Below are 14,581 nucleotides of genomic sequence, written 5' to 3' on the forward strand. Positions count from 1 at the left end.
CAAACCACAGCCTGGACCAGGCCATGAACCAAGGCGTCAGTGAGGCTTCCGGCCCTTCCCAAGCAGAAACCACAGGTACCTTCCATCACGTGAGCGCCAGCGCCGACGTCTCAGAGTGCTGTTTCGAACCTGGGGCAGGTGGCAGACCTCCTCTGTCCCACATTTGGATTTGTTCATACTTTGTGAGCAGGTTTTCAATATAATGATTTTCCTTGCACTTCCACATATTTTGGGTTACAGCCTACAGACATTTTTTTAAGAAGGGGCCACAGGTCTGGCCAATGCCCAAGGGCCCCTGGCACCACCAGGGCTACAGATATCAACCACCTGGCCAATCAAGAACTTTCCAGCTTATTTTAAAGCCTATGGTTCCCACAATCCGCCTCCTGCCAGGGCATGGGGGCACGTGGTAGGCGTCCTGGTCTTCCCTTAAACATCTCCCCCAGTGTAAGAGTTCAGCGCAAAATAGTCTGAAATATTGCAACACAATCAAAGGGACAAGCCACCCATGTTGGCGCCATTGGGAGGAAAGATCAACAACAGGTTCAAGCACTTCTGGGTTTGCTTCTCTGCAAACACACCGCAGCGGGCTGCTCTAAATGACCCTCCACCAGAACGCAAGAGACGTGACATCCCAAGGTAGAGCCCTTCCAACAGGAGCAGAAGTGACAAGGGAAATGGATAAAAACCGGCTTCCTGACCCTGAAGCCCTCTCACTCCCAGGAGACCAAAAGTGCCCAGAGGGGGGAAGAGGGGGCTTTCACCACTATGCCACCCTCCCCCCAACCCCCCAACTGCCAACACCACATGCTGTGCCAGGCTCAGGGTCACCTTGAGGGCTGATGGGTGTGCCCCACGACGGGGACAGTGGGCCAATGCCAGGGTAGCAGGACAGCAACCCCAGCCTCCAGTCATAGGGCAAGAACACCTGAAGCTCCTTGGGATCGGATGCAGGTCACATGGAGCAAGGTGTGTGTGTGTGGGGGGGGGGGGGGGGACACTTGGATGGAGCTGTTCAGAGACCTGTCCGAAGGGTCTCCAGCAGGAAGGATCACACCCGAGGACAGGCCCAGCACCTGTCAGAGGAGACACAGCAGAGGAGCGGCCAACAAACCCAGAGAGAACCCGAGTCAGCTCTGAACATGTGCCATCTTTGTCCTCCCAGGAAACCACACCTTTCGGCCCAAATCTCCTCTCCTCTGGGTGGCTGCCAGGGCCCCACAGGGCGTCTATGGACGAGGGCCACAGTCCCCACCACCCCGTTGTGCGGTGACCGCCCACCTCCTCCCTCCCCACTCAGCTCTGCTCCGCAGGTCACCAGGGGCCGCCACGGGTGAGCCCTGAGCCATCGGCCACCCTGCCCAGAAGGCCCTGGATTGCCCTCACACATCTTCCTTCCTTCCCCACACTCGAGGAGTGGGACACAGGTGAGGACTTGCAGACCGACTAACGGGACAGATTTTGCTTTCCTGTTGTGAACCGGGGCGCCCGCCGAAGCTGGGGAGCCCGAACCACCCGCAGGCCCGTGCGCCGAGCAAGCTGCATGTCCGCGCATCCTATAAAAAACAGGGTTTCCGTCCAGCCTGGCGCTGAGCATCGCAGGGCTGAGGGACCCCGCCTTCATGACAGCCTTGGGCTCACACATCACCTTGCCGCCCATCAGCACAGGCTCCCAAAGGAAAAAAAAAAAATCCCAGGGCTCAGTTTCCTCACTTATGTGGTGCTCCGAGATTGAACCCCAGGTCTGAAGTTTGAAAATACAAACTTGTGATGTGTGTCAGCACATCAGCCCCCCGCCCCATCATTATTCCGGCCACCCACCTCCTTTCCGATCAAGGGAGCTGGTGTGCAGGAAGGCTGGCTGCCTGCCAAGGTCACGGCGTGCAGCGGTGGGGCCCAGCCTGGGTGCCCGGAGCCTCTTTTGTAGTGGCCAAGAGGGGACAAAGTCACGAGGAGCCCAGCCTGCCCCCGAAGCACCTCTGGTCACTCCTGTCACCTCCCACGTCCCATGGGGACTGTGGGGACCCTTCCATGTGCAGGGAAGGACAGTCTCGCAAGTTACGTCTGACATCTGACGCAGCGGTGCTGGCTCTACAAATATTTATCTCAGGCATGCGGCGCTCACGTCCCCAGGCTGATGTGCCGGGGAATGAGGAGGGACACAGAGAAGATGCTGGGCCAGGAGGAGGCAATGCTGTCAGCGGCCAAGTGGCCTCAGCCCCTCTGCGCCTCAGTTTCCCCATCTATCAGAGCTGCCCCAGCCCGCGATTAAACAGGATTAAACAAGTCAACATCCCACTTTGTCAAGTGCTCAGAAAAGCACATGGGGAGCAAGGCCTCAAATTGTGGCTCCTAATTATCAATCCTTGCTGCTCCCCTGGACTCTCAAGAATCCCTCCACGTGCCTGCTGCTGGCACATCCTTTGCCTCCCGGGGCCCCCACCACGAGACCTGGAAACACGATGACAAAACCGAGGCTGTGGGTGGCAGCTCACTTCCAGGGAGCAGGTCCAGCCCCACTCAGCAGGCCTCCCACCAACCAGCAGCCCACTGCCTCCTCCAGCAGGCACCTGTTCCCTTTTTCTCTAAGGCTGCCAGGGAGCTCCACATTGGCCTGCAGCAGTGGTGGGTCCTCCCGAGGGTACCCGCAGCCTCTTCCTCCTGCTCCCAGCCCCGGCTTCTTCTGTCTTCATCCCACTTTACCTCCTTGCCTGGCACAGCACAGCCCGCAGTGCCTGCTTCTAGAGGGGACGCGAGTGTCTGAGGTAAGACCCTTGTTCTTCCCAGCACTCAATGGCCGTGATAGCTCCGGATCTCCCCAGAGAGCATCGGCTTATGGAGCTGGGGGAGGGCGGCTGGACCTCCGGGGGCAGGACCAGGGGCCCTTGTTGGTGTCCCTGCCCATGGCACCCACTCCACCAAGCCGGGGCAGAGCTCTCATCTTGCTCAGGGTCCAGCCAGCTTCTCCGTGTCCAGTTGTGTGGTTTGTGCACAGACCCAGAACCCAGGCAACAGAAAAGGGATTGGGACAGCCGGGAGGACGAGAGGCTCAGACTCCATCTGCCTGGAGAGACCAGGGTGGCAGCTGCAGTGCTGAGAAGCCAGCACCTTTCCTGACTCCTCTGCCCAGAGGGGACCACTCAGAAAGGGGTCCCACCTGTGACTGCTCCCTCGAAGGACTGTTTTACAATCCATCCACAGCAACGACGATTGGGAAGAAAGCAAACAAGGAGGGAGGAAAGATAACTGACTGAGCCAGCTGTTCTCCAACCCTGGTCTCTGGATCCACAGCTGCATCCCCTCGGAATGGATTACAAACGCAGGTGCCTAGCTTCCCCCAACCCCCAGGTCACCCCAACCAGACCGCCTGGCATGGGGCGGCCCAGGGATCTGTCTGAGGAAGCCTCCTCCGGGGATTCTGAGAGCTGCTGGCCCACCGCCTCCGGCCACGGGATGCTCTCCTCTACCACAGTCTCGTGTTAGTGGCCCCCATCCACCTGCCCTGCCCATTAGCTGAGAAGAAAAAGTGGAGGCCAGGGAGGCGGGACAGGCAGGTCTGGCTCACCTGGCGACAGGTGTTGCCGGGGCCCAGACGCGGATTAGCCAACTGCTGTCAAACCCGGGGCAGCAGCCAGGCCGCCCAGGTCCCTGCAGGTGTGGGCTCACCACCCTGGGGCGGCTCTGATTGTCTTACCAGAATGGCCAGGGCCCCCAGTGCGATCAGTGGGCTGGGGTGGGCTGCCCGCACACTGCCCATGGCGTCTGCTGGCCACTTTGATGTGAAGGCCATTGTCGAGCCACACGCCCCCTTCTTAAATTTTTAAGAGCAGTGCGGTGTGCCTACCTTCCACTTTAAAAAAAAAAAAAAAACCAATGCATTGTGCTAACCTTTTAATAAGAACCACCAATTATCTCTAGGGCAGAAAACCGAAACCTGGCTGTTTTGGTGAAAGACAAGATTCCTCCCTGCTGTGCTGAGCGGAGGAGACCACATGAAAGGCCCCAAACCGCTTGCTGAGACCCCACTCTCAGGTCCCGGCAACAGATCAGGCCTAGGTCCAGGTCCAGGGCCCCATCCTGCCGGCTCTGCCACAGCCACCGCGCTGTGCACCTGCTGGTCCGGGGGGAGAGCCCACACAGACGCACACCGAGGCCACTCTGGCCCCCCGTGGTGCACAGGGCCTCCCAGCTGCCCCAGCCCCTCTCCACCGGCAGTTCTGGGCTCTTCACTCCATCCCTCCATTCGCCCCTGCACCAGACTGTCCTGGTCACCAGAGCCTCACAGTGAGTCCGGAACACTGGCAAACCGAGATCCTCAACCATACGCTTCTCTATTTTTGCACGTAAGTTTCATGTAAATTTTTCAATCAGCTTATCAAACCTTAATGAAAAAAATAGGATTATGTTTAGAACTTTAACAAATCTATGGATTAGTCAGGGGACAATGGACCTATTGATAATATCAACTTTCTGGCCACGAACAGGACAACTGTGGTAGAATTCTGAGCTGCCCCCCAGTGACCCTCACCATTGTATATGGCCCTCCCACCAGGCTTGGGCAGACCCGTGACTATGATGCCACAGTCACTCCTGGGGTTGGGTGCTGAACTATGACACAGCTGACTTCAAGAAAGGGAGGGTATCCTGGTGGGCCTGACCTAATCAGGTGAACCCATAAAGGGTCAGGGCTCTTCCTGCAGCAGAGGCACAAAGGGTGAGGGATTAGATTCACAGCAGGTTCTCTGTCGCTAACTCTGAGGGCTGGGGGCCGTGTGGCAGGGAACGTAGCAGCTTCCAGCAGCTTCCAGGTCCTACGAGCAGCCCTTTGCGGACAGCCAACAAGGAAATGGGATCAGGTCAAGTGCTATCACCTACAGCCCCAGCCTTTTCACCTTGGAAACCGAATTCGGCTGACAACCAGAATGAGTGCAGGCATGGGCTCTTCCCGGAGAACCCAGGAGCCCAGCCAGAGCCCAGCCGTGAAGAGGACCCAGCGAAGTGCGGCCTGCAGAGCCAAGAGCAGGTAAGCGCCGAGTGTCTGGGACTGCCATGTGGTAACTGGGTATTCAGCATTCTCCCCTCAAGCCCACAGTCCTGGATTTTAATGACATTTTATAGTTTTCTGTATAAAGACCTTGAACATCACTTGTTCAATGTTACCTTTAAGGACCCTGAAGGTTTTACTCTCACATAAATAATACTTTTTTCAGTATCTTTTAAAAGAGATTTATGAGAGTTTGTTGCTAATGTTCTATAAAAACAATTTATTTCAGTGTATCAATCTTACAGCAAACCATTTTGCCAAATTCTTACTGTTCAATGATTGTAGCCTTTCTATATGGACAATCATGTTATTTATGAATAAAGAGATATTTCTTTTAATGTTTACACTTTTTACATATTTATTTGATTTTAATGAGCTGGCCAGGTTCTAATTTTGTTACTCCTAATTTTAAAGGGCCTGACAATACCATCTCTCCATCTGGAAAGCTCTTTTCTGGAGGTTTGTGGTTGGAGGGCATCCAAAGGGAGCCCACATGGGGTGAGGAGGGCATCTCTGTGGGGAGGAGGTGGCAGTGGCAGTGGCAGACGAGAATTTACAAGAGAAATAAGCAAGTGAGTTCACAGATGAAGGAAAATGCAAACCATTCAGGAAAAAAAAGGGTTAGCAACCACAGAGAGAGAAAACCAGATGTGCCCTGTGGCGTTGGTCTGAAAATGGAGTATCAGCATGATCTCATAGTTGTCAATAGATTGGATGGATGGAGGGATGGATGGATGGATGGATGGATGGACCAATGGACAGATGGATGGATGGGCCAACAGATGGGTGAATGAATGGATAGATGGGCAGACGGACTAATGGATGGATGGATGACCAATGGACAGATGGACATTTGGATGGAGGGACCAGCAGATGGACAGATGGATGAATGGAGAGATGGATGGATAGATGGACATATGGAGAGATGGACCAACAGAGAGAGACAGACGGATGGATGGATGGACCAACAGATGGATGGACGGACAGATGGACCAGCAGATGGATGGATGGATGGATGGATGGATGGATGGATGGATGAACAGACAGACGGATGGATGACAGATCAATGGATAGACGGATGAAGGACCAATGGATGGACAGATGGACAGTCACATAGGCAGATGCATGTATATATACCCTAGTTCTACCAAGAGAACCTGGGCACAGCAAAACCCATGCAGTAGGCACACCTCACACCTACATCTTGGTTCCTAGATGCTATTCTTGCTTAAAGGAACAGCGTCCAGGGCTGGGGCAGAGAAGGCACAACATGAGCCCAGAACATCTTTTCCTGCCAGAAAGCAAAGAAGCATTCAAAAGATGACAGGTACCTAGCAAATGGACGCAAAAGCTAGATGAAGCAGTTCCCACTGGCCAAAGGAGAATTTGAGCGTGAAATAAAATACAGCAACAGACTGCATGGAGCCCACTGAATGGAAGAAAGCACAGTGTGCACAGATGAGCACAGGAGGGAGGAGAAACTAAAGGAAATTTGGTGAGGTGGATGCTCACATAGCTTCGGGGCACCCTGTTCATTACAAAGGGAGGAGGAGTAACTTTATGCCAGGCAGCCCAGCCACCACTGCTGACACCAAGTGACAGGGTGGGCACCAGCCATGGAGCAAACTGAAATCTCATGCCACCTGCCAGGAGGCACTTCTGTGATATTCCTACAGAAACAACAGAAACAAGCTCACAAGGACACCTCGCATGAACCCAACCTGGGGACCTTCCTACACAATCACTGGCTGACCTTCAAGTGCCGGGGTCACCTGTCCGGGAAGATTACAGGCAACCCTGGGGCCTGAGGGACCTAACTGGAAGCTCAGAATGGTCATGAGTGGAGGGAGTGCCAGCCAGCAGGAACTGGGGTGACCCCTCTCCCGTGTGCCTGTCTGCTGGAGGCCCTTCCTAAGCACGGAGTGTGAAGGGGATTGGAACCACAACCCCCCCCCCCCCCCAGTGATTCCAGAAGAAAGTTCTACTTGCAACTTTTCTCTAAGTCTGAGGCTGCTTCCATGTTAAACATGAGCAAACTCGTGACCCCTGTGCTCCTCAGCCTCAGAAATGGCAACTGCATCTTCCAGGGGCTCCCCAGGGGCAGGGGGTGGGGGCAAAAGCCTCCATGGGGATCCTCAAGGGGAGAGGAAGTGGCCTCTTTGCAGCCCTTCCTGGTCAGTGGAGGCAGGCAGGTGGCACCAAGACCCCTGAGGAGCTCACTTGCAGAGGCCCAGGGCAGCTGGTGGCTCTGAGCTGGGCAGGAGGGGAGGTGAGAACCCTTCAATGTGGAGGCTGCAAGTGCCAGCTGGGCAGCATTCAGGCCTCCCAGGCAGGCTGGGGCTTTGCTGCCCACCCACGCACCTGCCTTGCCCCCAAACCCGACCCCAGGGCCATCGATGACTAGGACCCAAGGCCCTGCTGTTGGGTGTGTGCAGCTCTGAGCCCACCGGCACCCACAGGCACCCACACCACCCTGCCCTCCTCCGAGCCTGCCCCAATGGGCACTCCAGCCCCTTCCCTTCACTCCCTGGGCCTCCCCCCTCCACCAGGCCACCTGCCTCCATTCAGCTTCTTGCTGACAGCAAGCCAGGGCTCCCCAGCCTGTGGACGAACAGGCCCCTCCTTGGAGCCTGCCCCAAACCACAGGGCTCCTCCGGGCACAGCAGCCTCCTGCTCCCACCTCCTCCCCACTCCCCTGGGGCAGTGATGCCACTCCAGGTGTCCCAGACTCCTGCCTGGCCCTGGGTGACTCTAGAGTCCAGCAGGGCTAAGCCCCCTGCACCTCAAGCCAGCCAGAATGCTGAGGGAGCCACCGCAGCCACAGAAAACACGAGCCCCGACCAGAGCTGCAAGGGTTTGTCTGAGAGGTGAGTGCATGTTCTCTCTCAGTGCAGCACCCAGCTGGGAGCTGCAGGCCAGACGCCCCCCACCCGACCCGCTCTCCTTAACCAAAAGCTCAGCTCCAGCTCAACCATGAATTCAGCCCTGGTTCTCAAGGGGACAAAGGCTTGGAAGCTGATACCATTTGAAACTGATGGAAGGGGACAGTCAGTGCCCCCTCCCCACCCCGAGTATCCAAGAGACACCAGCTTGTGGTCAGAAGACACCAGTGCAACACCACCAGCTTCAGTTACCCCATCCCAAGGGCAGAGCCAGCCTCTGAACAGCACAGTCTCCCAGAGTGCAATGTGGGTCCTCCAGAACTCTGTGCCACGTGACAGTAATCACCAGAGGGGGCTCCTCTGCACACAAGCCATGAAACAGAAGGCAGAAAACCTTCAGTCAGAGCTGGGCCCTGCACAAGGCAGGGCAGGGAGCGTGACATCCTACCTGGCAAGCGCCCACTGCAACTGCTTGCTCCAGGTGGACAAGCCTGCAGCCCAGGCCGAGAGGCCACGCTCCATGGCCCCAGTTGGCCTGGGAAAAGCAATGAGCCAGCCCTGGGGGTCAGGGGGTCCAGCCTGCACTAAAAGTGAATCTGATCCTGCCACCAGATGGCGCTCAGACCTTGGGGGTAGGGGATGAGGGGCTGGCAGTAGAGTGCACACAGCTGCCAGGCCCTCACCCTTGTCCCCAGGGCTTGCAGGCTGCTACGTCCCCACCCAACCAGCCTTCCCGGAAGGCAGCCTGCAGAGGGGACAGGTCTGAGAGTGGCCTCACTACGCCCAAGGATCCCCCAAACCCGAGGGGTAGCACATCAACACCCAGGATCCAAACTCCAGAGTCCGAAAGTGCAATGTACGCAGGTACGTGACACAACCGAGCCCCGGGGTGCCTTTTTCTAGTCACTTTCCTCCAATCCCACTCCCTGAGAAGCTGGAAGACAGAGATGACTTCTCCCCCGACTGGAGTCAGTGCCTGTGCTTTCATGACCACCATCCCCCACCCCAGCGAGGGCCCAGAGCAGACATCACTAATCAATCCCAGAGTTACTCCCATGAGGATCCCAATCCTCAACAGGGACCTCCAGGAGCTCCCACCCATCACTCAAGTCAGCCCTTATAAAGAGACAACCATTTGTTGTTAACCTGGACCCATGGTAGCTCGAGCACCAATGTGGCCTCTCACACAGTATTCACTTTCCCTCCTCCCTGACCTACTAGCCTCCTCTGCCACACACCCTATGGACCTATAGGGAGAGCCACCACTGACTCACACGTGCTTTTGTGCAAATTAGAAAAAAGTATCCTTCACCCTGGAGATGTCCCAAAGGCTGGACACACCCTTGCAACCAGGTTTGCAGTGCACAACCTAAACAACCTTACCTGGCCACCCTGTTCCAGAAAGAAGCAGGATTGGAGTTGTGTCCCAATAAGAACAACGACCTCATTCTTTCCAAGACTTCAGGATAAAAATTATTGGCATTCTGACCCATGAAGACATACACCCAATCACACTCATATGAGCCATAAAATAATAAAATAGTTAAGATTCTCCTTACGTAAAACCACCAGGATCCCCAACTTAATGCCCTGGAAAGCTGCCAGTTGGCCTATGTAGGTCCCTGGGGGGGGGGGGGGGGGGGGCAGGCGGCTTTGGTCCCTGAAGGCCACCAACAGTGAAGGCACCACAGAAATGGCAGGGCCCGAAAGGAAGGCCGCTGCTTCCGGCTTCCCAGACGGTCTGAAAGGTCCCTGCGGAGTCACTCTCTTCTGCATTTAGAAAAGTCAAAGTCCCACCAAAGCAGCTTATAAGAGAGCAGCATGGCGCAGAGGCCACCCAAAGCACAGGCGCCCCATTCCGAGGGGCTGCAAAGAAAAACTGGTGGTGAGTAGTGGTTCTGCTCAGTGGCAGCAAACCAGGGCCTGCACGTCTACCCCAGCCTCAGGCGGGTGGAGTAGCTCCCATCGTTGTCCGTCTGTTTGAGGGTAAGTCTCTCCTGGGCTATAGCCAGCCACCTCCCACAACTGGCATCATCCTGAGGCCACATCGCCATCTGCCGCCCTTGCCAGGACGGCGCACCTGGGTGTCACCTGCACAGCTGCAGGTGCGGATGGTGGCTCAGCTTCTCCACCAGCTCCTCCTCCGTTGGCTCCTCCAGGACGTCCCTGCGGGATTGGGGAGATGTCCAGGGAGCTCCAGACAGGGGGGCACTTGGGGACCTCTGGGATGGCATGCAGTCTTGCTTCCCACAAAGCAATCACCAGGCATGTGCACTAGTGAACACGGGGGCTTAGAAGCATCTCCGCAATGTGTGCACGGCCTCCCTAAAAGCCCGGGAAGATGCCCCTGCACGCTGGCCCGTGGGGCAGTGCAGAGGGGCCGCTACAACACAGTGCATGCTTGCAGAGGGAGCACTTTCCTCACTAGCAAAGATCGGACTTCAAGGTCACCGTGGGGAAGCGAGGGCCCCCCGCCTACACCCACCAGCAGAATCCCTTGGAGACTAACGGCACGTGAGAACACTGCCTTCAAGGTGCTCATCAGAGAGCAGGACGGAGTGCACACCCCCAGCAGCAGGGCACAGGAAGCCCAGACCCTGACCCCAGCTCAGGGCTGCAGAAGGGCGGCAAGATGCCTGCAGCTCGTAGAGAGCATCAGGGTCACAGAGGATGCTCGCCCACCCACCCCTCCCTGCCTCACCCTCCCTCCCTGCAGAGGCCAAGCAGAAGCCCCCTCCTCAATCATGCACCTAAATAGGAGCTCCACGCTCATCTGATAGCTGGTCTCCTGGTCCCCGGCAAGAGACTGCAGGTGAGTACGGCGGTCCCACTTATGAAGAAAATGCTGGCAAACAGGAGAAAAGGGGGCCAGTGTGTGAATCCCACAGGAACCAGCCTTTTCCCCTCCAGGGTCGGCCAGGCATCCACCATAGGGAGAGCTGAGCCCAACCCGGACACTGGGATCCAGGGCCCACTCCTGCAGGAACCAGATGCCTGATAGCCCTGCCCCAGCACCCACAGCCCTGCCCCAATCCCTCCCCAGAGGCTGAGAACCACCGCCCCCCCAGGTCCAATGTCACAAGCATTCAAAGAGGCTCCCAGCAGCCAGGGTGAGCCTCGCCAAGCCCCAGGGCAGGACCCAGCCTAAACTGAGCACCTGATGGAACCCAGCACAGCCCATCCCACCCCAGTCCAGGTGGGCCCAGCCAGCAGCCTCATGCCACCATCAGCCCTTCAGAAACCACCCCTCAGGCCACCTGGGCAGGGATCTGGGATACCTCCAGAATCAGAGCCAAAAACAGGTTGACCCAGATGACAGATGACACCAGCCACCACAACACAAAGTAGAGCTTCGACCACCTGTGGAGGCAAGAAGGCCACCTGTGGTTTCGGGGAGCAGTGTGAGCTGGAGCACCATGGACTGCAAGTCCAGCCGGGAACTCTGTGATGCTCCCACTCCCGTTTTCAAGATGCCCAGACAGAGGCTTTTAGAAGTGGTCAATGAGTAGCCAAGGTAGCATGGCCATTGAGAGGTGCTGCTGGGATTTGAACCCAGGACCATCTGCTGGGCCGGGGCTGAGCTCCCCAAGCTCCAGGCTCTCCTTCCCCCAGCCTGCCTCCAGGGCTCCCAGTGCAGTGGAATTCTCTAGAACCCACCTCCCAGCAGTCCCCAAAAGAGGCAAACCCCAGGTCACCGGCGGGGACACAGGACGTGCAACCTGCACCGCGATGGTGGAGGACCTCCCAGCCGGGGTCACTCACGGGCCCGAGTAGCGCCGATAGGCATCCAGGAACACCTGCCAGTTGTTCACCACCATCACGTTCCACAGGGTGATCAAGGCGGCCTGAAGGGCGGCAGATGCAGGGTCCAGGGGGGCAGGGGGAGGGCGACGGGAAGGCAAGGGTCTCAAGGAGCAGGGGGCACCAGGCTCACCGCAAAGTCATCAAAGTTGTTGGCCCAATACTCCAGCTGCTCGAAGCTTCCGCAGGGCGCTGAGCTGTTGTCAGGGGCCAGACTGTGGGACAGGACAAGCCGGGTCGAGGTAGGGACCAGGACACATACACCCGGGCGCCCCAGCACTGCCTCAGCCCCTGCACAGCCAGAACCCTTGTGTGTGGGCCCTGAGAAGTCAGAGGGAGAAGCCAGGGCCCCCAATCTCTGGGGGTGCTGTGAAGGATGCTAGGGGCCAGGGGCACAGACACGCCTGGGAAATAGAGCCTCCATCCAGGTCTGGCTGTGTGGGCCTGGCCTGAGGGTCCCCAAGGGGCAGAGGGGTGGGGGCTGCAGTGCCAAGTAGGCTTCAGAAACTCTCGGTACAGACTCTAGGTGAAGGCACCTGGCAGGGTGGGGAGGGGAGGCAGAGGAGGGACTAGGAGCCCCATCCAGGAGCCCCACCTAGGTTCATGCTCCTCTGCACCCCTAGAGACACTCCGTTGGCATGTTCGGGCCCAACCTCACCTGCCATTTCCAGGAGGAGCCACGACAACACCACGGAACAGGTTGATGCCCATGATGGCGAAGACATAGTACACTACCTAGGGAGGCAGCACCGGGGCTGCTCAGCGCCATGGTAGACGGACCCACAGAGCCAGCAGGTTCCCAGCCCTCAACACTATTCCCAGTTACAGGCACTGCTGGCCTCCCGCAGGGAACACTGGGGCTTCTCCCAAGTACCCCCTCTTGGCCACCAACCTCCCCCAGAGGGAAGGGAGGGAGGAGCTGCCACCACCAGGGGAGCCACAGAGGTAAACTGGAACCCAAGGGGAAAGACCAAGGCAGCCAAGGAAGCGAGGCTATCTGTCCTTCTCCAGGACAGGTGTGGCAGGAAGAGGGGGGAGAAGGACCCCTGTGCAGTCTTAGGGTAAGAGGTCCCAGGGGAGGGGCAGGTAGGCTTCCTCAGGAGGTGATGCCCAAGGAGCACCACCCAACAGCCTCACGTCACAGAGAGAAGAGGCTACCAATGGCCTCCGACCTGTCCCCACCTATCCCCAACATGCCAGGGGAAGAGGAAGGGGCACATGTCCTGGCAAAGCCAGTCCCTTCTGGGCATCTGTTTCTTCTGCTGGGCTTCGAGCCTAGAGCAGCACCAGGGGCTCACCCGGGCTGGGCTATAAGCAGAGCCAACAGCACCTCAGGTCAAGCCTGGCTCTGGAGACAGGGGACGTCATGGCTCTCTCTCAGCCTACACGGCAGGAGGTCTTGCAATGGCTCAGGGCAAGGCGGGTTGACCAAAGCCCCATCTGGGTCTGTGTGGGCTTCAGGGCCCCCTAGTACCCCTCACACTTTTTAAAGTCAGTGTCTCATTATGACCCATGATCCAAAAAATGGAGGGACTCAAAAGTGACCAACAGGATGTCTGGCAAAGAAAGGGAGCGTGGTTGGGCAGTGCTTCCTACAGACCAGCCCAGAGGTCGGCTCTCGGGAACGGCAGGGGGCACTCCGGCCTCCCGGGCCTACACAACATGAGAGCCACCCCAACACAGTGCCCTCCTTCCTCCAGAGCAACCCGCCAGCCGCGAGCTCACTATATAATCACCCATTGGGAGCTGCAGCCTCCCACAGAGCCCAGACTCCCCGGAATCGAAAGCCAGCTCCACGCCCCACCCCGACAGCCAGAGCCTGCCACCCAGACTCACCACCAGGATCCCGCCAAAAGCCCGCATGTTTTTGATCAGGTCCAGGATGGTACTGGCCACCACAGCCATTAGCTGAGGACAGAAGGAAAGCATGGCCCTACTCTTCCTGGTCCCACCGAGGAGACACCAACCCTGCCCACTGCCCTGACCCTGACCAGGGCAGGACCAGCGAACTACCAACCCACACACCCCACAGCCACCCATAAATACCCACACATGATCATATGCACATGGAACGCACACATTCATACATCCCCATCCACCCACCCAGTCACATGCAGAGACACATACCCATACACACTCATGCACACCCCACACACTAGATGTGTCTCAATTCTAAGGCCCTTTGGTGAAGCCACAGTTTGCAGGAGCTCAGATCACACTGCCCAGTGACCCACTAAGGCTGCGTTAGCTCCTCTCTGGTCTGGAGGCTCCAAAGCAGCACAGGCCTGAGGTATCCAGGTCAGCCCTAGTGATCAGGTCTGAGAAAGGGAACCTGAGAGACCCACCCAGGCACCCCAGCTCCAGAGGGCTGCTCCCCTGACACGTAAACCTGAGCTTTCTAATTAGCCTGTTTACCGCACCCGATGTTAGATCATAATGCTAGATGCCGACAGAGAGACACCACGATGCACGTGTGTATGCACGTTACTATGTGCAAGCATACAGGCGCGCTTGCATGTGTACATGTAACTGTGTGTGGGTACAGTTATGTGTGGATATAGCACATGTGCACGCATGGTACAGCACGTATATAGTATAGTTACGTGCTGTGTGTATATGTGAGATTGTACTTCTGGATCATGTACGTTTGTCATATGTACGCATGTGATTAAGTGTGTACATGTGTTACCAGTGGGTGATTATATTGTGTGGTTACACGCATGGCTGTGTGATATGCATGGCTGTGTTGGGGTTACATGTACTTATGACCATGTGTGTTTATGTGCGGTTATGATCACACGTGTGATCACATGCATATGTGTCCATGTGTATGCATGTGTGACCACATGCATGT

General features: G+C 57.0%; 1 protein-coding gene across 6 annotated transcripts in view; it reads right to left on the reverse strand.

Annotated features, from left to right (window-relative positions):
* Window positions 1-14,581, reverse strand: part of TPCN2 (two pore segment channel 2) — a 66,290-nt gene that overhangs the window by 29,080 nt on the left and 22,629 nt on the right. For 3 of the 6 annotated variants that reach the window (XM_038563658.1, XM_038563659.1, XM_038563657.1), the window contains exons 19-24: window positions 13,564-13,635; window positions 12,386-12,462; window positions 11,861-11,942; window positions 11,689-11,771; window positions 11,205-11,286; window positions 10,677-10,771 (exon numbers count right to left, since the gene is read on the reverse strand). In XM_038563658.1, coding sequence (XP_038419586.1) covers window positions 10,677-10,771; window positions 11,205-11,286; window positions 11,689-11,771; window positions 11,861-11,942; window positions 12,386-12,462; window positions 13,564-13,635 — 491 coding nt within the window. Of the gene's footprint in view, window positions 1-5,244; window positions 10,093-10,676; window positions 10,772-11,204; window positions 11,287-11,688; window positions 11,772-11,860; window positions 11,943-12,385; window positions 12,463-13,563; window positions 13,636-14,581 lie in introns of those variants that run through there. The other 3 variants (XM_038563660.1, XR_005373565.1, XR_005373566.1) reach the window with 3 other exon arrangements.

This window comes from Canis lupus, chromosome 18 (assembly GCF_011100685.1).
Source record: "Canis lupus familiaris isolate Mischka breed German Shepherd chromosome 18, alternate assembly UU_Cfam_GSD_1.0, whole genome shotgun sequence".
Classification (NCBI taxonomy): domain Eukaryota; kingdom Metazoa; phylum Chordata; class Mammalia; order Carnivora; family Canidae; genus Canis; species Canis lupus.